General features: G+C 42.9%; 1 protein-coding gene across 8 annotated transcripts in view; it reads left to right on the forward strand.

Annotated features, from left to right (window-relative positions):
- Window positions 1-21936, forward strand: part of LOC140716771 (rho GTPase-activating protein 32-like) — a 518900-nt gene that overhangs the window by 482070 nt on the left and 14894 nt on the right. For 7 of the 8 annotated variants that reach the window (XM_073029618.1, XM_073029624.1, XM_073029619.1 and 4 more), the window contains 4 exons: window positions 9218-9422; window positions 11241-11386; window positions 14049-14120; window positions 20841-21929. In XM_073029618.1, the coding sequence (XP_072885719.1) occupies window positions 9218-9422; window positions 11241-11386; window positions 14049-14120; window positions 20841-21929 (1512 nt within the window). The remainder of the gene's footprint in view (window positions 1-9217; window positions 9423-11240; window positions 11387-14048; window positions 14121-20840; window positions 21930-21936) is intronic. The other variant, XM_073029623.1, reaches the window with a different exon arrangement.

Below are 21936 nucleotides of genomic sequence, written 5' to 3' on the forward strand. Positions count from 1 at the left end.
CCATTTAGTGAGTTCATACGTCGTCAAACCACTGTAAGCACACAAGCAATTTTGGACATCATACTTCAGTACGATGCATTGTGCTAGGAGGTGTTTCAGCATAAATTTGTGGAGTAATAAATTACAGAAAGGTAGGTGATCCTTGAGTTGAGTGCTGCAGTTGATCTGATCAACATTTTCAAGATGGGGAAGTGTTTTTTGGTGCTTGGAGGGATGAGGACTTTGGAAGCAGTTTAAATTAGGATCAGGCTTTTTAAAAGTACAGTTTAGGAATATTTCACATTCAAAGGATGCTAGAAATTTGTAACTCTTTGGAAAATGATAATTGGTGCTTGGTTAGTGTTTAATTTTAATCTGAATTTGATACATCTTTGACCAACAAAAGTCATAGAGTCATACTGCATTTCAGCCTTGCTCACTAAGAGTCTCATCTAAGCTTGTCCCATTTGCCTGCGTTTAGTCTGTATTCTTCTAATTCCCCTCAGGTTACTACTAAATCTCTCTCCTCTCATCTTGTAACTATGTCCTATAGTTCTTGATTCCCCTACCCTGGGGCAAAGACTGTGTGCATTCACCCTATCTATGCTCCTCATGATTTTATAGAGCTACTCCTGCATCTTATGGTCTGATAATCTCTCATTCTCCCATGCTCCAATAAAAAGTTCCAACCTGCCCAACCTCTCTCCGTAACTCAATCCCTCAAGTCCCTGTAACATCTCCATAAATCTCCTCTGCACTTTTTCCAGGTGACGAAAACTGAATACAATATTCCAAACGAGTCCTCACCAACATCTTGAGTGACTATCCAGATGAAGGTCTTGATTTGAAAAATTGACTATCCATTTCCCTCTGAATTCATCCAATAGCCCATTACTTGCTTTCTAAAGATCCCCACCCCTCCTCCTCTCTCCCACCCCCTCCTTCTCTCCCCCCCACCTCAACACACATGGCTGAGCGGGTACATTTTTCACTCTGACAGCTTGTTCCAAACATTCACTGTGCTGAGGTGATGGGTGCAGATACAAGTGCAACATTTAAAAAGCATTTGCACTTGGATAGGAAGGGTGTAGAGGGATATGGGCAAATGGGATTAGTGTTGTAATAAGGAGAGCTGAATGGTACTGTCTCTGTACAATTTTATGATTCTGTGACTGTCCATGAATGAGAGGTTATTAGATCAGACTATCTGGGAGTGAGTGGCCAAGAGATCAGCTCTCTGGGTGTAAGGTGCTAGGAGAAGAAGGTAGAACATAAGAAATAGTTTGAGACACCCAGACTATGTTGCACTCTCAGTTTTGCTCTGCTGTTGTGGCTGACTCGATCTTTGGTTTTATCTCAATTTTTTTAACCCAATGAGTTACTACCTTGTTCAAAAGATCTGTATCTGCAGCTTCACTGAGTGGGGAAAATTTCAAATACAGTCGGCCCTCCTTATCCGCGGGGGATTGGTTCCAGGACCCCTCGCGGATACGAAAATTCGTGGATGCTCAGGTCCCTTATGCAACCTGTCTCAATCTGGTGGACCTTTGGACCCAGCAGAACTTTAGACCTTATTTAATGTGTCTCAGTGCGGTGAACATTAGGACCTGGCGCCAGAGCTGTGAATGCACAGTGTTTCTGTTCACGAAAATAATCACGATCACGATTGAAAATAAAGTGGAAATAATAAAGCGATCGGAAAGAGGTGAAATGCCATCGGTCATTGGAAAAGCGTTAGATAGATAGATAGATAGATACTTTATTCATCCCCATGGGGAAATTCAACATTTTTTCCAATGTCCCATACGCTTATTGTAGCAAAACTAATTACATACAATACTTAACTCAGTATAAATATGATATGCATCTAAAATCACCCTCTCAAAAAGCATTAATAAATAGTTTTTAAAAAAATTCTTAAATAGTTTACTAAAATACATTGAATGGTAACTTAAGCTCAGTCCTAACCCCGGCACTTTAACATATCTTACCCCTGGCGGTTGAATTGTAAAGCCGAATGGCATTGGGGAGTAATGATCTCTTCATCCTGTCTGAGGAGCATTGCATCGATAGCAACCTGCCGCTGAAGCTGCTTCTCTGTCTCTGGATGGTGCTATGCAGAGGATGTTCAGGGTTTTCCATGATTGACCGTAGCCTACTCAGCGCCCTTCGCTCTGCTACCGATGTCATACTCTCCAGTTCTGTGCCCACGACAGAGCCCGCCTTCCTTACCAGCTTATTAAGACGTGAGGCGTCCCTCTTCTTAATGCTGCCTCCCCAACACACCACCACAAAGAAGAGGGCGCTCTCCACAACTGACCTATAGAACATCTTCAGCATCTCACTACAAACATTGAATGACGCCAACCTTCTAAGGAAGTACAGTCGACTCTGTGCCTTCCTGCACAAGGCATCTGTGTTGGCAGTCCAGTCTAGCTTTTCGTCTAACTGTACTCCCAGATACTTGTAGGTCTTAACCTGCTCCACACATTCTCCATTAATGATCACTGGCTCCATATGAGGCCTAGATCTCCTAAAGTCCACCACCATCTCCTTGGTCTTGGTGATATTGAGACGCAGGTAGTTTGAGTTGCACCATATCACAAAGTCCTGTATCAGTTTCCTATGCTCCTCCTCCTGTCCATTCCTGACACACCCCCACTATGGCCGTGTCATCAGCGAACTTCTGCACATGGCAGGACTCCGAGTTATAGTTGGAAGTCTGATGTGTACAGGGTGAACAGGACCGGAGAGAGCACGGTCCCCTGCGGCGCTCCTGTGCTGCTGACCACCGTGTCAGACCTACAGTCTCCCAACCGCACATACTGAGGTCTATCTGTCAAGTAGTCCACTATCCAAGCCACCATGTGAGAGTCTACTCCCATCTCCGTTAGTTTGTGCCTTAAGATCCTGGGCTACGTCGGTCAACTATCGGAACAATTTTAAAGGATAAAGTGAGAAAGGCTCTGCCCCGATGAAGGCTACAATTATTACTAAGCAATGCAGTGGTTTAATTATTGGGCTTTGGGGTTTTAGGTTTTTGATCCTCACATCAACCCGGCACAGTGGAAAGCACACTCGGGAGTGATCTGTCCTGAGTCCCGAGAACTTCTGTTCCCAAACTTGGCGCTGAAACATACGTTCTTAAGTGTTTTATATGCATAGAAAGGTAAAATATGTACTATATACTAAGACAAACGTTTGACTAACTGACGCTAAATAATACCGGTTGTACCTGTTCCAACTTACCTAGTAAGAGAACTTCCGATTTTTTTCGATCCCGATGCACGTCGTCCCGTATACTTTAAATCATCTCTAGATTACTTATAATACCTAATACAATGTAAATGCTACGTAAACTAGTTGTTATATTGCATTGTTTAGGGAATAATGACAAGGAAAAAAAGTCTGTACATGCTCAAACAACAAGTGCTGGAAGAGCACTTCCGGGTTTTTGCGATCCACGGTTGGTTGAATTCGCACATGCGGAATCTGCGGATAAGGAGGGCCGACTGTATTTACATTTGAGAGGAAATTCCTCCACATCAATCCTCAGTGCTCAACCTCTTCTTCTGAAAACTTGTCCCCATATTCTTGAATCTCTCAAATATCCTCATGGCAATTGCTCCTCAGAATCTTTCATTTTCTAATATGATCAGGTCTTATTTTTAAGAAGAGTGAAAGCTTAACCTTTGAGGGTAACCTCTTCATCGCAAGAATTAACTTCATGATTTTCTACTGTATCACCTCTGTCAAGTGTGTCTTCTCCTTGGATAGGGAGATCTAACGAATATTTAGCCCTCCATCACTGGTGCAGAAAAGGCCAGCCTTCCATTTGCTTTACAAGTTATTTCCTGCACTTGAATATTAACTTCATGTAACCCCGATTCCTTCTGAGCACCAACATTTAACACTTTCACACAGTTTATCTAATTCTCTGTTCTGCTATTTTTCCTGTCATAATGAATAACCACATTTGCATGCTGTCTTTTTGTTCATTCATTTAACATCTGAATCATTTTCCTAATAGCAATGACTTTATACTCTGTCCTCACAATTTATATGCCACCTATTTTTGGATAGCCAATGCACTGCACTAGTTCCAAGTTGCCAGTTTGAAAATGAGCCATTAATCCGTCTGTCTTGTTTTCTGTTCATTAACCCATCCTTTGTCCAAATTTGTGTATTGCCATTATCGTGAGCACAGAAAATTAGTATCAAGATCTTCTTGTAAGGTAACCTTTGTGTCCTATTGAAAAGAGTCTTGGAAATTGAAATGCAGTCCAGCCACTGGTAACTGCAATTATATCGTCAAACAGCTGCAATTATATCTTAAAAAGAAATTTGTTTTACACAATTACCTTTTAATTGCTCTATTATCACTGCCTTATCAACACACTTCAGTATTTTCCTGACAACTGATAGGCCAGTAGTTAATTCTGTACCTCCATTCTTGATTAGATTTGTTACGTTTGCGGCATTCCAATCTGCTGGAAGCGCTCTAGATTCTAACATTGTACCTTTTAAACTAATTTTCCAATCTGCTTTAGCCATTGTATGTCAAAGTAATTCTCTTCAATTTATTTTAAGACTTAACATTTGTTGCCCTCTACCTGAAATTTCATTATGACCTACATTCAGTGCACGATTATTGTTCAAAGAAATTACCTTAGATGCATTTCATGAATTCTTCCTTTAGAATACCTTTACCAATTAGGTTACCTAAGTTTAGATGAAAACAAATTTGCCACTGTACCATGACTTACAAAGCCCTTTCTTTGTTGGTTGAATCACCACAGTTAAAGAGCCCACCTGTATTCTTGTCTTAGCTCTTCTTATTAACTCCACCTGACTCTACTCATTGGTTTCTGGGCTAAAATTCTTTCTCCATTTTGTTCTAAAATCATCCTTCATTATATAAGCTACTCTTTTACCCCTATGCTTCCCACCCTTTTCTATTTCACTCTTCTTTCTGGTCAAGGCCCTGTTCCTAACTTTAAGAATCAGGTTTATTTTTATCATCGGCATGTGACGTGAAATTTGTTAACTTAGCAGCAGCAGTTCAATGCAATACAGAATACAGAACATAGAATAGAAAAAATAAATAATAAATAAGTAAATCAATTACAGTATACGTATATTGAATAGATTTTAAAAAGTGCAAAAAAACAAATACTGTATATTAAAAAAGTGAGATAGTGTCCAAGGGTTCAATGTCCATTTAGGAATTGGATAGCAGAAGGGAAGAAGCTGTTCCTGAATCACTGAGTGTGTGCCTTCAGGCTTCTGTACCTCCTACCTGATGGTAACAGAAAGGACATGCTCTGGTGCTGGAGGTCCTTAATTAATGGACACTGCCTTTCTGAGACACCGTTTCCTAAAGGTGTCCTGGGTACTTTGTAGAGTAGTACCCAAGATGGAGCTGACCAGATTTACATTCCTCTGCAGCTTCTTTCGGTCCTGTGCAGCAGCCCCCCCTCCCAATACCACACAGCGATGCAGCCTGTCAGAATGCTCTCCATGGTACACCTATAGAGGTTTTTGAGTGTATTTGTTGACATGCCAAATGTCTTCAAACTCCTAATGAAGTATAGCTGCTGTCTTGCCTTCTTTGTAACTACATTGATATTGGGCAAACACAAGGAAATCTGCAGATGCTGGAAATTCAAACAACAACACACACAAAATGCTGGTAGAACACAGCAGGCTAGGCAGCATCTATAGGGAGAAGCACTGTCGACATTTCGGGCCGAGATCCTTCGTCAGGACTAACCAAAAGGAAAGATAGTAAGAGATTTGAAAGTAGTGGGGGGAGGGGGAAATGCGAAATGATAGGAGAAGACCGGAGGGGGTGGGATGAAGCTAAGAGCTGGAAAGGTGATTGGCGAAAGTGATACAGAGCTGGAGAAGGGAAAGGATCATGTGACGGGAGGCCTCAGGAGAAAGAAAGGGGGGGGGGAGCACCAGAGGGAGATGGAGAACAGGCAAACAACTAAATATGTCAGGGATGGGGTAAGAAGGGGAGGAGGGGCATTAACGGAAGTTAGAGAAGTCAATGTTCATGCCATCAGGTTGGAGGCTACCCAGCTGGTATATAAGGTGTTGTTCCTCCAACCTGAGTTTGGATTCATTTTGACAATAGAGGAGGCCATGGATAGCCACATCAGAATGGGAATGGGACATGGAATTAAAATGTGCGGCCACTGGGAGATCCTGCTTTTTCTGGTGGACCGAGCGTAGGTGTTCCGCGAAACGGTCTCCCAGTCTGCGTCGGGTCTCACCAATATATAAAAGGCCACACCGGGAGCACCGGACGCAGTATACCACACCAGCCGACTCACAGGTGAAGTGTCGCCCCACCCCTATGGTGTGGTATACTGCGTCCGGTGCTCCCGGTGTGGCCTTTTATATATTGGTGAGAACCTTTCAAAGCATTTCATCACTATTGATGTGAGTGCTACTGGGCGATAGTCGTTAAGGCAGCCCATGTTATTCTTCTGAGGCACTGGTATAATTGTTGCCTTTTTGAAGCAAGTGGGAACTTCTGCCTGTAGCAGTGAGAGGTTGAAAATGTCCTTGAATACTCCCACTAGTTGGTTGGCACAGGTTTTCAGAGCCTTACCAGGTACTCCATCGGGACCTTCTGCCTTGCGAGGGTTCACTCTCTTTAAAGACAATCTAACATCGACCTCTGAGACAGAGATCACAGAGTCATCAGGTGCAGCAGGGATTTTCGCAGCTGTAGTTGTGTTTTCCCTTTCAAAGCGTGCATAAAAGGTGTTGAGTTCATCATGGTAGTGAAGCATCACTGCCATTCATGCTTCTGGGTTTCACTTGTAGGGAGTAATGTCTTGAAGACCTTTCCAGAATTGCCATGCATCTGATATCGCCTCCAACCTCATTCAAAATTGTCTCTTCGCCCTTGAAATAGCCCTCCGCAAATCATACCTGGTTTTCTGGTACAGGCCTGTGTCACCAGACTTGAATGCCACATATCTAGCCTTCAGCAGACAACATACCTCCTGGTTCATCCAAGGCTTTTGGTTTGGGACTGTACAGTAAATCTTTGTAGGTACACATTCATTCACGCAGGTTTTAATGAAGTTGGTAACAACTGCAGCATACCCATCCAGGTTCGAAGGTGAATCCCTGAATACAGTCCAGTCCACCGATTCAAAGCAGTCCTGTAGGCGCTCCTGTGCTTCCCTTGTCCATACCTTCTTGGTCCTCACTGCTGGTGCTGCAGTCTCCAGTCCCTGTCTATACTCAGGGAGTAGAAGTACAGCTGGGTGATCAGACTTCCCGAAGTGAGGGCGTGGAATAGCACGGTAGGCATTCAGGATGGTGGTGTAGCAATGGTGTAGTGTGTGTTTCCTCTGGTATTGCAAGTGATCTGTTGATGGTAATTGCTTAGTGATTTTTTTCAGACTGGCCTGGTTAAAATCTCCCAAAGCAATGGTGAAGACGTTAGGGTGCGCTGTTTTGTGCATGTTGTATACTGCTACCAAAATGACACCGGAGAACTCCTGGTAAAAAGGACGGCACTTTACTGCTGGATATTCCAGGTCTGGTGAGCAGAATTAGAACAGCACTGATATATTTGTGCACCGAGTAGAGTTGATCATGTGGCATACTTCTCCACCTCTGCTTTTGAGAGACCCTATAGATCTATCCTGACGATGTATAGTAAACCAGTCAATCTGAATCGCTGCATCTGGTACAGAAGGGGTTAACCAGGATTCTGTGAAACAGAGGACACACATGGTCCTAATGACCCTCTGATTCAGCACCCTGGCTCTGAGATCATTGATTTTATTCAACAGAGACTGCACGTTTGCTAGCAAGGTAGTTGGTATGCAGAGTTTAAAACCCTGTTTCTTTAAATGCACTTGTAACCCCGCTCTGCACCTGCGCTTCCTCCAAGGTAGCCTATGTGGGTGCTTCCGACCACAATCAGTGTTGTTTCCATCAGTTTTAAGCAGCAGTAGTTCATTTAAGGGCACTAAGACATCTTTGACTGTACTGACCTTGGAAGCAGTTGTGCTTTTTAGCTATATCAGGCTGCAACGGGAATATTTAATCGTATCCATTGAGAGTACTGCTGCTACTCAAGTCATGCCTAGGCGCCCCGGAAGGCAGAGAACTTTAATCATTTTGCAATCAATTCTCACGGACTTGAAGATAAAACATATTTTGTGTGCTTGCAGTTAATGTCTTAGTACAAATATTTTGAGTATTCAGATTAAGAGCACTTTTTGTCATGTTACTGTTGGATTCTGATGCATAAAACTTGTTGCCTATGATCGATTTATTAAGTGTTCCAGTTGAAGTGACACTTCACTTGTGAGTCTTTCGGGGTCATCTATTGTACCCGACGCTCCTGGTAAGGCCTCCTCTACATCAGTAAGACCTGATGCAGATTGGGGGACCACTTTGTCGAGCATCTTTTCTCTGTCCACCCCAAAAGGCAGGTTCTCCCATTTCCATTCTACTTCCAATTCCAAACATGTCTGTCCTTGACTGCCATAATGAGGGCCAACTCAGGTTGGAGAAGCAACTCTTCATATTCTGTTTGGATAACCCGATGGCATGAACATTGATTTTTCTAACTTCTGCTAATCATCTCTCTCTCTCTCTCTCTCTCTCGCGCTCTCTTGCTTTCTCTCGTGCTCTCACTCTCTCATATTCTTTCTCTTTCTCCATTCTGGTTACCTCTCACCCCTTCTTCTCCCCTGCCTTCATGACCTATCCATCATCTCCCTCTAGTTCCTTACCTGCTTTCTTTTATTCTATGGTCCACTATTATCTCCTATTAGATTCCTTCTTCTTCAACCCTTTACCTCTTCCATCTATCACATGCTGCCCTCTCCCACCAGTGCACCTTCCCCTATCACCTTCTAGCTTCTACTCCTCACCCTCTTCACATCTTCATGTTTTGGCTTCTGCCCACTTCCTTTCCAGTCCTAATAAAGGGTCTTGGCCTGAAATGTAGAGTCTTTGTTCGCCTCTGTAGATGCTGCCTGACCTGCTGAGTACCTCCAGCATTTTGTGTGTATTGCTCAAGATATTCCAAAATTATTTCCCTCATATTTTTAAGTCAGTTGATTAATACCAGTTTATCACTGAAATATAACTTTTAGTGAACCCTTTGCAAGTTGTCTATTGCCAAGTTGCTTGTCAAAGATGTCTGTACCAGGCAATTTGTCCTTTTTCTTATCAGTTGTTTTGCTTTGTTCAGCAGGACATATATCTTTGTCTCGGCCCAAGTCCTTGCTGGTGTCATCCCCTTCCACAAAACTGCTGACTTTGGAGGAAGCCCAGGCTCGAACTCAGGTACAAATCAGCTCCCCTCTCACTTCAGACAGCAAGTACATCGAGGTCGGTGAAGGGCCTGCAGCTTTACAGGGACGGTTCCATACGGTCATTGACTTCCCAATTGACAGGTAAATGGAGTCATCACCATTTGAAATGTTTTCATTGTCAAAGTAGTTTAGAAATGTACATGTCATTAATCTGTGATAGTAACACTCCAGGAAGCATTCTGATTGCTTGTTCCCTTTCCCTGCCCCTTCTCCCCACCACCCTCCCTTTGCTTCAGAAATGGGGAAGGGTTGTGGTGGAGATTGGTGGTAAGGAGAAGTAGTTCTTCACAAAACTGCCCTCGTATCCCTTCAACTGCCTTATTTCCCGTCAGTTACCCTCAAAACAGGTCCAAGTATTTGTTGCCAATCTGATTACAATGATTCCATTGCCATTCCAGTTTTCAGGACCAGTCTGTAGCATTTGGTAAAGTAATTGCTCTAACAGCTGTCTCAGTTTTGAAAGTTAAGGGTGTCAGAATGCACAAATTTACAAACTGCTAGAAGTACTCAGCAGGCCAGGATATAGTATGAAAGAAAGAGCCACCATTTCAGGACAATGACTTTCCTTCAGAAAGATCTGATTTACTTATTATGAAACAGGAGGAGGCCATTTGGCCCATCAAGTTCATGGACCTTCCCAATTGTTGACCATTTGTCAATAGAGCTAGGTTAGGAAACTCACTAGGCAACTTTTAATTAATCAAAGCTCACACTTTATTGTCTCTGCACAAACAACCATGTCACTATGTTGACCCCAGACCAACAACTTACGACATGAATTCTACTGTTCCCATTGTACCTATTCTCATGCAGATCACTTTTCTGATTTATAACACTGAAATAGGGGATCTCCATTGGCCAGACGATCGATCCTTCCTTTTCCCAGCTCCTGGCATGGGGGTTCTTCTTTGCGATGATGATTCTCTGGGAAAAAAGTTATTGCTGATAGCGTAATCGAAGTGTCCACTTTTGTATTCATTCCTTATCAATTCAAATATTGCCTTTCAATGTCTTTGGCTATATATCACCTGATTGACCTTTAACACCTTTTTATTGGCTCTGATCCAGAGGTAACAGCTGGTAATTTATGGCTCTTTGTTTTCTTCAGTAGCCAGCTCAAATCACTCCAGGCAGGCACAGACCCTAACATTCACAAGCCTGCATGTTATATTATATCAAAGAAAACCTCACAAATAAGTTCTGTTTTAGAAATTATCTCTAGTTCAGCAGATTACCTGAAACATCATTTGTGTTCACTTTAAAACACAGAAAGCAAAGCAACTCCATCTCCAAACACATAGTGGCAAGAACAAAGACAATTGCTCTGTCTGCTTTCGCTGTCCTTGACCCATTCGAGTTTGATATTTTCTTCCTTATTTTAAATCCGCTATGGCCAACACAATAGAGCAATCCCATTAGTCTCATTTCCTTATAAGCCCAGCAGCCTTGTCTCTCTCACGTCCATCAATTCCCCTTTGATTCTTTTACACTGAGGGGTAATGTGCAGCAGACTGTTAACCAGCAGCATTCTTCAGGATGTGAGAGGAAACTGGAACACCTATGGGAAACCCACTGACTCATGAGAACACGTAAGATTCTCATAGGCAGTACACAAGAGAGGGATGAAATCTAGTGTTGGAGCTCTGAGGCAGCTGTATGAACATGGCGCCACTGTGTCTCCCAGGCATCATTGATCCCAGACAGAAACTCCGTGTCTATTTCCATAGATGCTGCATGCCCAGCTGGGCATTAATGAACTTGTAATGTTAGTTTTCCATCATCTGCAGTTTTTTTTTGCTTCTTGCATGATAATTCATGTTATTATCACTCAACCTGCATGACTGTTTCAAATACAGAGTGGCCAAATATTTAACAAACTCCTTTACCATCGTTATCTAGGAAAAGGACAACCAGCAAATCGAAGAAGTCTCCTGTTGGCACTTGGCGCTCTTTCTTCAACCTTGGCAGATCCTCGTCTGTGGTCAAACGGAAACTACACCGTAACCCCAGTGAACCATCAGAGATGAAATCCATGGTTTTGACAGGTGGGTGATGACAAGGGTTAGTTGTGCTTTAATTCTTGATAGTTCTTGATGCCTTGCTGAAGGCAAAAAAACCACTGCGTTGGTTGGCATGTCACATGAAGATTTACGCTGTTTCTGTTTTAAAAACTTCAACACAATATGAATCAAAGGGAAACTGAAGCTAAGACATAATAAAAGATAGCACAGAACAGGCCATGCAGCCCATGATGTTGTGCTGACCTTTTAACCTATTCCAAGATCAATCTAATCCTTCCCTACCTCATAGCCCTCCATTTTTCTTTTATCCATGAGTCCCTCTAAGAGTATCTTAAATATCCCCATTGTATCTGCCTCTGCCATGACCCCTGGCAGCTTGTCTCACTCATTTCCATTGTACATTTCCCTAAGAACATCTGTTCCCCATTTAAGTTATCAAGTTCCTGCCTAATTGCATCATGGTTAGCCCTCCCAAATTAAATACTTTCCCATATTGCCTGCTGCTATTCTTGTCTAAAGGTCAGGGAGTTGAGGTCACTGTCTCCGAAATATTCGCCCATGGAAAGATCTGCCACCTGACCATGTTCATTGCCTAGTGCCATATCTAAATGGCCTCTCCTCTAGTCGGTCTTTCTGCACAAATTCTGCCTCATCTAAAGCCCTTGTTCTAAGGAGGAACCAATTAATATTAGGGAATTGGAAGTCACCCATAAGAAGAACTGTGTTATTTTTTGCTCCTTTCCAAATTCTGCCTCCCGATCTGCACCTTAGTGTCTTTGTTGCTATGGGGGGGGGGGGGGGGAATCTATAGAATATTCTCAGTAGAGTGATTGCTTCCTTCCTGTTTCTGTCTTCAACCCACGCTGATTCAGTAGATGATCCTTATGTCCTCTGCTTCTGCAGCTGTGATACTATTCCTGATTACAATGCCGCTCCCCTTCCTCTTTTATCTCCCTTCCTGTTCCTTTCAAAACATCTAAACCCCAGAACGTCCAGCATCTATTCCTGCCCCTGTGACAGCCAAATCTCTGTAATGGCCATAATGTTGTTCCATGTACTGGTTCATCACCCTATTCCTGATACTTCTCATATTAAAGTAAATGCATTTCAACCCATCTAACTGATTACACTTATGCCCTATTCACCTCTTATCCTTCTTCACAGTCTCTACACACTGTATCTACCTTTTACACTGCTACAAGGATTACTCCTTGGTGGTAATGATCAGAGAGGTACAGGGAGAATCTGTATTTACCGGCAAGTATCTTTATTGTCTGAACTAACAAGTATGTGAATTTATGCACTAAGTGCCTGTGTGCATACCCACTAGGTTTCCCTGACTCTCCTGAATAGTCAAAGAATAGAAAAGTTAATATGCAGGCAAAGGAGGCTATGCATTCCTCGTAGTCCCAATCCACTCTCCATGTGTTTTACGTAGGGTCGCTCACACTTGTATCTGCTATCGTTATTCTCCAGAATTGTCACTGATGTGCATTCAAAGTCTCTGCTTTTATATTAATTCCTTACCAGTTTAAGTATTCTCAATGTCATTATCTATCAGTCATCTGACTGACCTATAACACATTATTGGCTCTAGTCCAAGCCAGCATCCATTTATTGCCCTCTTCCGCAAGTGAAAACTGTTAATTTTATGGCTATTTGTTCTAAGTCAGTTACCAAACCAGTAGCTAGCTCAAATCACTCAGAGAAGATGTAGACCCCTTTCACAAACCTGCATGTTATATCTAACCAAAGAATACCTCACAAATAACTTATTTGAAAGTGATATCTAGTCTGGGTGATTACCTGGAACATCATTGTGTCTACTCTAAAACACTGATTCAGCCAAGCAAAACCATTTTACAAAATGGAGGATGCAGAGCAGCTTCACAAATGGCAGCCTCCATTCCTTTGACCTCAAGGCAAGAACAAAGACAATTGCTCTGTCTGCTTTCATTGTCCTCGATTCATTCAAATTCACTGATTTGTAGACTGTAGTTCTTTCTGGCCAACAACACCAGCTATCCCATCTTCTGACCTATCATTCTTCTTCCCTGGGCCCTGAAAACCAAGTTTAAATCCACCCCAACAGCTCTAGCAATCTGCCTGCAAGAACATTGATCCCTCTTGAATTCAGGTGTAATCTGTCCCTTTTATATAGGTCATACCTTCCCCAGAAGATATCCCAATGATCCACAAATCTGAAATCTTGCACCAGTTCCTCAGCCACACATTCATCTACCAAATCCTGTTCTGACCCTCACTGATGTGTGGCACAGGCAGCAACCCTTCAGCTTCCTACTTAGCTCCCTTATCCATTCATAACTTTTCCTTGCTCTGTCATTGGTATCAATATGAACCATGGTTTCTGGCTGCTCATCCTCCCCTTTAAGAATGCTGTGGACCTGATCTGAACCATTTCTGAACCTGATATTTGGGAGGCAACTTATCATCCGAGTTCTCTTTCACATCCACAGAATCTCCTGTTTGTTCCCCTAACTATTGAATCCTTTATCACCACTGCCCTCCTCTTCTCACCCCTACCTTTCTGATCCACAGAGCCAGAACCTGCCAGACTCAGACCCAGTCATCTAATCCTTACTGATGGAGGTTTAAAGTTATTGACTCAGTAGCAATTTGTGACTGTCTGATTTCATCCTGTTCATTTGTGATTCTGTTTTATCAGCGAAGGGTGATTCAGGAACACTTCGTTCTGCGAAAAGTGAAGAGTCTCTTTCATCTCTGCACAATGTGGAAGGTATGTACAAAGTGCACAGCTAGTTTGTATGTTTCATTACATGTTTCGGTATTTGCTGCAAGTTTCACTCTTGTAATGTGGCATGGTGTATGAATGATTACAGTATATCTTTGATGTATAATAGTTTTGCATTTCACTGGAGCTGTCAACACTAGCAGTTCAGACAGCATCTGCGGAAAGAGATATGGAAAAACAAAAGTTAGTTTTAGTTTACAAAGATGATGTGAGAGGGTGAGAGTAGGTGTCAGACTACTGGAGATTGTTCATAAAAAAACATGTAGGGATAAGTCACACAATTAAGGCCAGCCATCGCCGGCTCCTCAGTAGAGATCATTAAGAGCACCAAATTTCTTGGTGTTCACCTGGTGCAGAATCTCGCCTGGTCCCTCAACACCAGCTCCATAGCAAAGAAATCCCAGCAGCGTCTCTATTTTCTGCGAAGGCTGAGGAAAGTCCATCTCCCACCCCTCATCCTCATCACATTCTACAGGGGTTGTGTTGAGACCTTCCTGAGCAGCTGCATCACTGCCTGGTTCGGAAATTGCACCATCTTGGATCACAAGACCCTGCAGCGGATAGTGAGGTCAGCTGAGAAGATCATCGGGGTCTCTCTTCCCGCCATCACGGACATTTACACTACACGCTGCATCCGCAAAGCAAACAGCATTATGAAGAACCCCATGCACCCCTCATACATTCTCTTCTCCCTCCTGCTGTCTGGGAAAAGGCACCGAAGCATTCGGGCTCTCACGACCAGACTATGGAACAGTTTCTTCCCCCAAGCCATCAGACTCCTCAATACCCAGTGCCTGGACTGACACCTTACTGCCCTATTGTCCTGTTTATTATTTATTGTAATGTCTGCACTGTTTTGTACACTTTATGCAGTCCTGGGTAGGTCTGTAGTCTAGTGTAGTTGTTGTGTGTTTTTTTTCCTGTGTTGTTTTTTTTACGTAGTTCAGTCTGTTTTTTGTACTGTGTCATGTAACACCGTGGTCCTGAAAAACATTGTCTCATTTTTACTATGTACTATGACAATAAAAGTGACTTGACTTGACAATTGAATCTCCATCACGGGAACACTAAGACACTTGGAAAATTGTCACCTGATATAAAGTAGCTCTGGTATGGATTGTTTGAAGGGAACTTGTGTTTCTCTAACCTGTTTGAAATGTAAGTAGCTGAGAAGGTTGATGAAAAGGATGTATACATTATGACACAGCAGTTAGTGGTGCTGCCTCTCAGCTTCAGATATTCAGATCTACTTGCCAAAGTGCTCTCTGTGGGTGGAATTTGCATGTTATTCCGGTGACCAGCTCCAGCTTCTCCGGGTCCCAAATTGATGTCTGAAGGTTAATTGATCCCTGTATATTACCCCTTATTGTAGCATAATGCAAAATAAACAAAGGATAATAGTGTGGGAGAGAATAGATTGCAGGGTACAGAGAAATTGCCTTTCATGGGACTGCTAGGATTATTCCCCTGGGAGTCATCAGGACTCTGATGGGCCAAGTTTCCTCTGTCTGTGTCCATTGGACTCTTTAGGATAAATTTGAAACACAAAGGAGACTTGAAAAAAAAGGTCAGTGTAATTAAATGATTGACACAGCCTGATCAGGAAATGAAGGCAGAAAGCAGAGGCAAAAAATTGTTTCTCTACACTGCAGAATGATAAATGGAGATATTCCCTAGTGCTCAGTGTCAGAAGTCCTATTTCTCTGATACATAGTTTGAAAGTGTGGAAAAAAGTAAGGAAGGCTGACTACCAGGAGTAAGGGACTATTAGAACAGGGGTAAATGATATCATACAGAAAAGTGTTAGTGATACGGTTGGCAGAAAGAACAGTAGGAGACAATTTAGATTAAATGGAAAATCAAAGATCTGAATATCTCAAATAAAAACAATTGCTAGAAATACTAGCAGATTGGCAGTGTTCTGGGGAGAGGGACATAGAAGGGTTATTAACATGAAACATAATTTCTCTCTCACAATTCAGTATGCTTCCAGATTTTATAAAACAAGTGGGGCCCTGGGATTCAGATAAAGAATGCAAAAAAGGATGTATTGAACCTGTAGAAAATACTGATTAGATTGTAACTGGAATGGTTGGTCCAATTCAAGTCAGCACACATAAGGAAGAGTGTGAATTTCAATGGAGGAGGCAGAAGAAATTCACAACAGTGGTTCCAGGCATGAGGAATTTCAGTTGTATTGACTGACTTACTGCCATTTAGGGCAGCAATACAAGTCCTCCATCTGTGGAGGTGTTCCTAGCTTCCTTCATCGTGTCATTAGCTTCCTCTCAGTTTTTATTGCTGTCAATCGTGCAAGTTCCAGGTGGAGACTCAGGAATGCCATTGCACTCAGATGTAGAAGGATTCTTCATTGCTGTTTCTGTAATAATTTTGTTTGACCAGTCAGGGTTGTTAGTTCTTGAACTGAACCCCCAAACCTGGAGACCAGTGGACCACTCTTAGTCTGGTCTCTACCCTTTGTCCTGTTTGGCATGGGTGACCCTACCAAGAGCCAAAGCATAAAGCCCTGACTTCAGCCAACATTGCTCTCTGGGTCATTGAGACACGCAAACCTCCAAACCACGACAAGGTTGAGGTCCTCTTGGAGCATAAACTGGGGAAGTTAGGGCATAAGATTCTTGAAACAACAAAGGAGCTTTGATAAAGGTATACGTTGTCACCTTGTCATGGTGGAGAAGCTTGTGTGGTCCTGAGATCCTGAGAGCGATGCCGTCTGGAGCTATGCTTCTGGTAGGGTCACCCATGGCGGTAAGGTTGAGGGTGAGGTCCCTGACAAAGAACAATCCAACCAAGACCTCAACGGTGGAACAGGCGGACGAAGTTACTTCGAACTCAATAGCTGTGAAGGCAGATGAAGCCTGCAACAAATCTGTCAGCTCCAATCATCGTGATTTCCATGCCATTGGAATCAGTTGGTTGATTTGTGAAGTATCGTGTGCTTCTTGGAGTGCAACATCAAGTACACATTGAACAAGTACGCGCACAGGCGTCTTCACTCTGTGGAAACGGAACGAAGACCATCATCCTTGACCTCGAGGGATAGCCACGACATGTATGAAGACTAGCAGTATGGTGCAGTGTTTGCCACTGCATTCTCACAATGCCAGATTCTCCTCGTTCGATGCTACCTCTGAAGTGGAGTTTACGTGTTCCGTCTGTGAATGTGGGATTTCCTTTTGGTACTCCTGTTTCCTCCCACGTCCCAAAGGATACTGGAAGATTAATTGTCAACTATAAATTATCCCTAAGTTGTGCAAGAATTAAAGTACTGTTGATAATATGTGAGAATAAATAAGTTACAGGGGCATATAAATAAGGGAAGGAGGAAAGATGCTGATGGTATTGCTGTGCTGGGTGCAGGTATGGACCTGATTGACTAAATGGCCTCGTCTGATATAATGAGATCATGACTGGTTTAGATGGGTAAAGAGAGGGAAGCTGTTCCCATTAGTGTCAGGCTCACAGACCAGGAATAGGGGCTTACATTTTAGAGCAGTAGCTGAAAGAGTACTGTGAGGAAACACATTTTTACAGAATAGTTTTTGTCTCCAACTTGCTGCCCATAAAGGTGATGGAAACAGTCAGAACTTTCAGAAGTAGTTTGGAGAGGCTATTGAATGAGACTGATTTGCAGGCAGTGTGGGGAACAGGCAAGGAATGGGTCTGATGGGATTGCTGTACAGGAAGTTGGCTTCCTTTGTCCTCCAATGGCTCAATAATTCTGTGAGCTGATGCGGACTGACTAAGGTTTTCCTGTGTGTTATTATTTTGACAATTGTTTTACATTTCCTCAGTGAAATATTCATTATTGATTTTGGACCAATGTTTTATTTCTGTTGATCATCACCCAGTAGGACAGAATTAACTTCCAGAGAAGTTGTACTTTTATTTCTGAAACTGAATTTGTATTCTGCGGACTACAGCATACACCCAACACTTAAACCTCCTCTGCGAATATCTGGCACTCAATTAGAATGCGTCTTATAACGTTTATTTTTGCAGTTAAAGTAATCTTCAGAGTTAAGTAAATGTTTCCCGTTTCCTTGATATGTGCAATTTGAGGTCAGCTGCTTACTTACACAGTAACCAATGAATTTCATTCTTGTGGTGCCTCGACCATATGGTTGAAGGATTCCAGATCAAAATATCTTGCAAGTTTCAGTGAAACAAAGTCTAGTTTTGCAGAGTTAAAATGATTGAGGTTAAATAGGCGTGAAAAGAATATTTAGGATCTATATTTGGCACCAGATGATGCCGTAGTTGCCTGGGTGATGACCATTGAACAAAAGTGAGTTGTGATCAACTCAGTCTCAGTTGCTACTCACCTTCTCCATTTGAATAAATCATGACTGATGTGTTTCTAGATTGAGTGGCCTAGATTACTTCTGCAATTCTTTGTCCATACATAACAAAAAATATTACTTTAATTTTTCCGCTGACCTGTAATCTCCATTGCTTTTTGTTACAAGCTGCTGCTGCACTGGCCTTGTGTGAACAGTCCTTTCTGGCTTACTCCAAAAGAGTAAATAGAATCTTTAGTTTTCTAAACTCAAAGAAGTACAGCTTTTTCTCCCCCAAGTAAACTTTCTTCATAATTGAACCCAGTTAGCCCTGGTTTCCAGCTGATAAAGCCTAGCTGTACATCTTCAGCATCAGTAAATGTGCCTCCTTGAGCCCAACAAACTGCTTTAAATAAAAACAGTTTTTAATCTAAGTACTCAGCAAGTCAGATGCATCATTAGAAAGAGAAACATAGTTTATGCTTCAGTTTGATCAATGTTTATAAGTGCTTTGAATGCCTGGCAAAAATTAAACCTCTCTTCCATCATGTTATGTTCTAACCTCGTGAGTTTTTAGATTACTTTAGTAATTAATTTTTGGTGATTGTATGCATGAATTTGTTATGGGGTGAGTGGGGTTGACAATACAGTAGGCTTGTGCACACCTTATAGGAGAGACCCTCAACACGTTCCTGATTATCCTGAGGAGAGGGGGACCTGTCCTCAGCAAATAGTGTATGTTGAGGTCGAGATGCCTGAAGTTTCAGGTTCTAAGGAATAAAAATTGCGAATAGGCTGTTCTGGCCCAACCACATAGATGCTACGGCCGAGAAAACTCACCAACACATCATCTTGTTTAGGAGGCTAAAGAAATTAGTCATGTCTCCATTAACCCTTACCAGTTTTTATCAATGCATCTATCACGGCTCGGTATGGCAAACTGCTGTGCACGTGACTGCAAGAAACTGCAGAGAATTGTGGACGCAGCTCAGCATGAAACTAGCCTCCCCTCCATGGACGCCATCGATACATCTTGCTGCCTCAATAAAGCAGGTAGCATAATCAAAGACCCCACTCATGCGAACACTCTCCCTTCTCCCTGCTCCCATTGGGCAAAAGATACGAAAGCACATCCCACCAGACTCAAGGACAGCTCCTACCCTGCTGTTATTAGACTATTGAATGGTTCCTTAATATGATGGGGTGGGCTCTTGACCTCACAGTACCTCGTTCTGATATTGCACCTTACTATCTGCCTGCACTACACTTTCTCTGTAGCTGTTGCTCTTTATTCTGCATTCTGTTATTGTTTTACCTTGTTCTAACTGAATGCACTGTGTAACAGAATGCACGCCCAGCTTTTCACTGTACCTCAGTATATGTGACAATAATAAACCAACTTCAAACCTTTGTAGCATATTTAAGCAGTGAAATGGTGTAGACTAACAATCCAAGCCATTTCTTTTATTGTTTTATTTTCACCGTATAACCAGGTGTTCTTAATTTTAGACATAGAGCTGTATAGCACATTAGCTCAATATGTCCACTCCCAATCATTTTTGCCCATCACGCTATTTCATGGCTACAGGCACAAATAGCAGAGCCCTACCGTGTCACTCCCAGCTCCCTCACAACTACTCTTGCTGCACTACTTTTTACCCACTCACTGGGTGTCTTAATGCTCCCTCACTGCCCCATTGTCCCATCTCCCCTCTCCCTCTGGCATCCCTGCCCACCATATCTAACCTGTGCTCATTGGTACTGTATCCCAATGAGTCCTTTGCCCAGCAATCTCCAACATCTGACTGGATGTTAATCTGGATCCATGTCGTATCTTAGCCCGAGCTTGGTTGGAACCATGAAGACTACCTCACTATATTTTGCTCTCTTTTTGCACTATTTATTTTTTACTAATTTATAGAAATACTTCGTGTATTGTACTGCACTGATGCTGCAAAACAACAAATTTCACAACACGTCAGTGATAATAAACCTGATTCTGATCCCTGGTTAGGCCTCCAGAGGGCCCAAGAGATTTCCAGAGGAATTCGGGCCTGATGTTGGTTACTGAAGATTGGGCAGATAATGCCACATTGACATTCAGCTCCAGCCCCTGTAGTGCTCCTCCTGATCCCTGCCCCTATTCCATGAGGCAAGGGGATTTTGGACTGTCCTGGGGATTTCCAAGGGTGGGAGTAGGCATCTGCTGAGCAGTGAGTGGGACAGAAGTCAGGATTGCGGGGTTGAGGTGCTGAGGACAGCAAACTGTGCACCACACCCAGGCGTGTTGGCAGATAGTTACGGGTGTTATGTCTCATGATTCAAAAATGTATAGACATTAGAATTAATTTGTGTCATAAATCAATTACTAGTGGTGATTAATTTGCTGTCTATTCATTCTTAGGAGAATCCAAGTTGTACAGACCTAGAAGGCCTCGGTCCAGCAGTGATGCCCTGTCTGTTTCCTTCAATGTTGGTGGCCTTCCTAACCTCAACCACTGCAATTCCTATGACAACCTTCCCAATGACGAGAGTGAAGGAGAGGATGCCATTCTTCAAGTGCCTGCACTGGTGTCTTCTAGTATGGATGAAGTGGAATTGAGCCCACCAGATATGGGGGCAGCTGGGCTTGACTTTGACCCAATGTCTTTTCAGTGTAGTCCACCGCGGGCACAACTCTTTGAGCTGGACAACAGTACATCTCAGGTGGACTTCTCACCCACTGGCAAAGACAATTTGAATGGTAGTGTGAAGGAGTCAGAATTTGGCAATGTGTGCCTAACCCCTGGAAATGCTACTAGTTCCGAACCAGCCTCTCACTCCCCAGATAAAGTACTGAGCCCATTCTTCTCACCAGATCTGAGCCCCACTGACGAGAAACTAGTTAAACCGTCTTCTTTTGCGGAAAAGGTTGTTCATGCCTTCTCCCCAAAAATTGGACGCAAGTCACCCAAGTCTCCTATGATGACTATTTCTGAACCGATCACAATCTCTGTTCCGACACGTGTATCTGAAATGATTGGCAACATGGCTGCTTTCTCAGGGGCTTCGTCTGCACCTTGCAGCAGCCCCACAGGCAGCAACAATGTCAGCAAGTCACCTCCGCAGATGATGTCGATGCTGCTGAAGACCAGTGATGTACAGCTGCCTGAGGGCTGCCGCCAGGAGATCCACAGCAAGCTTTCTGCTGCCGCACCAGGGTCAGAGGCTAAAGGTCTTGATCTGACCAGTCATCACAAGTCTACACCTTCTACTCTCTTCCAAGCAAGTGTCAAATGGCAAAGTGCAGACCAGCATGAACTAACCAATCAAAACAAAACTAAACAACTGATTCATTCACAGGCAAAGGGGCAGAGTTTGGATCGGCATGAATCCATCAATCAAAGCAAGGCAGCGTCATCAGCCCATTCACAAATGGAGGCAAAAGGACCAAGTCCAGAATGGCATGAACTAACCATTCAGAACAAGACTACACCATCTGCCCAAACACAAGGTATGTG

Source organism: Hemitrygon akajei, chromosome 26, assembly GCF_048418815.1.
Source record: "Hemitrygon akajei chromosome 26, sHemAka1.3, whole genome shotgun sequence".
Lineage (NCBI taxonomy): Eukaryota > Metazoa > Chordata > Chondrichthyes > Myliobatiformes > Dasyatidae > Hemitrygon > Hemitrygon akajei.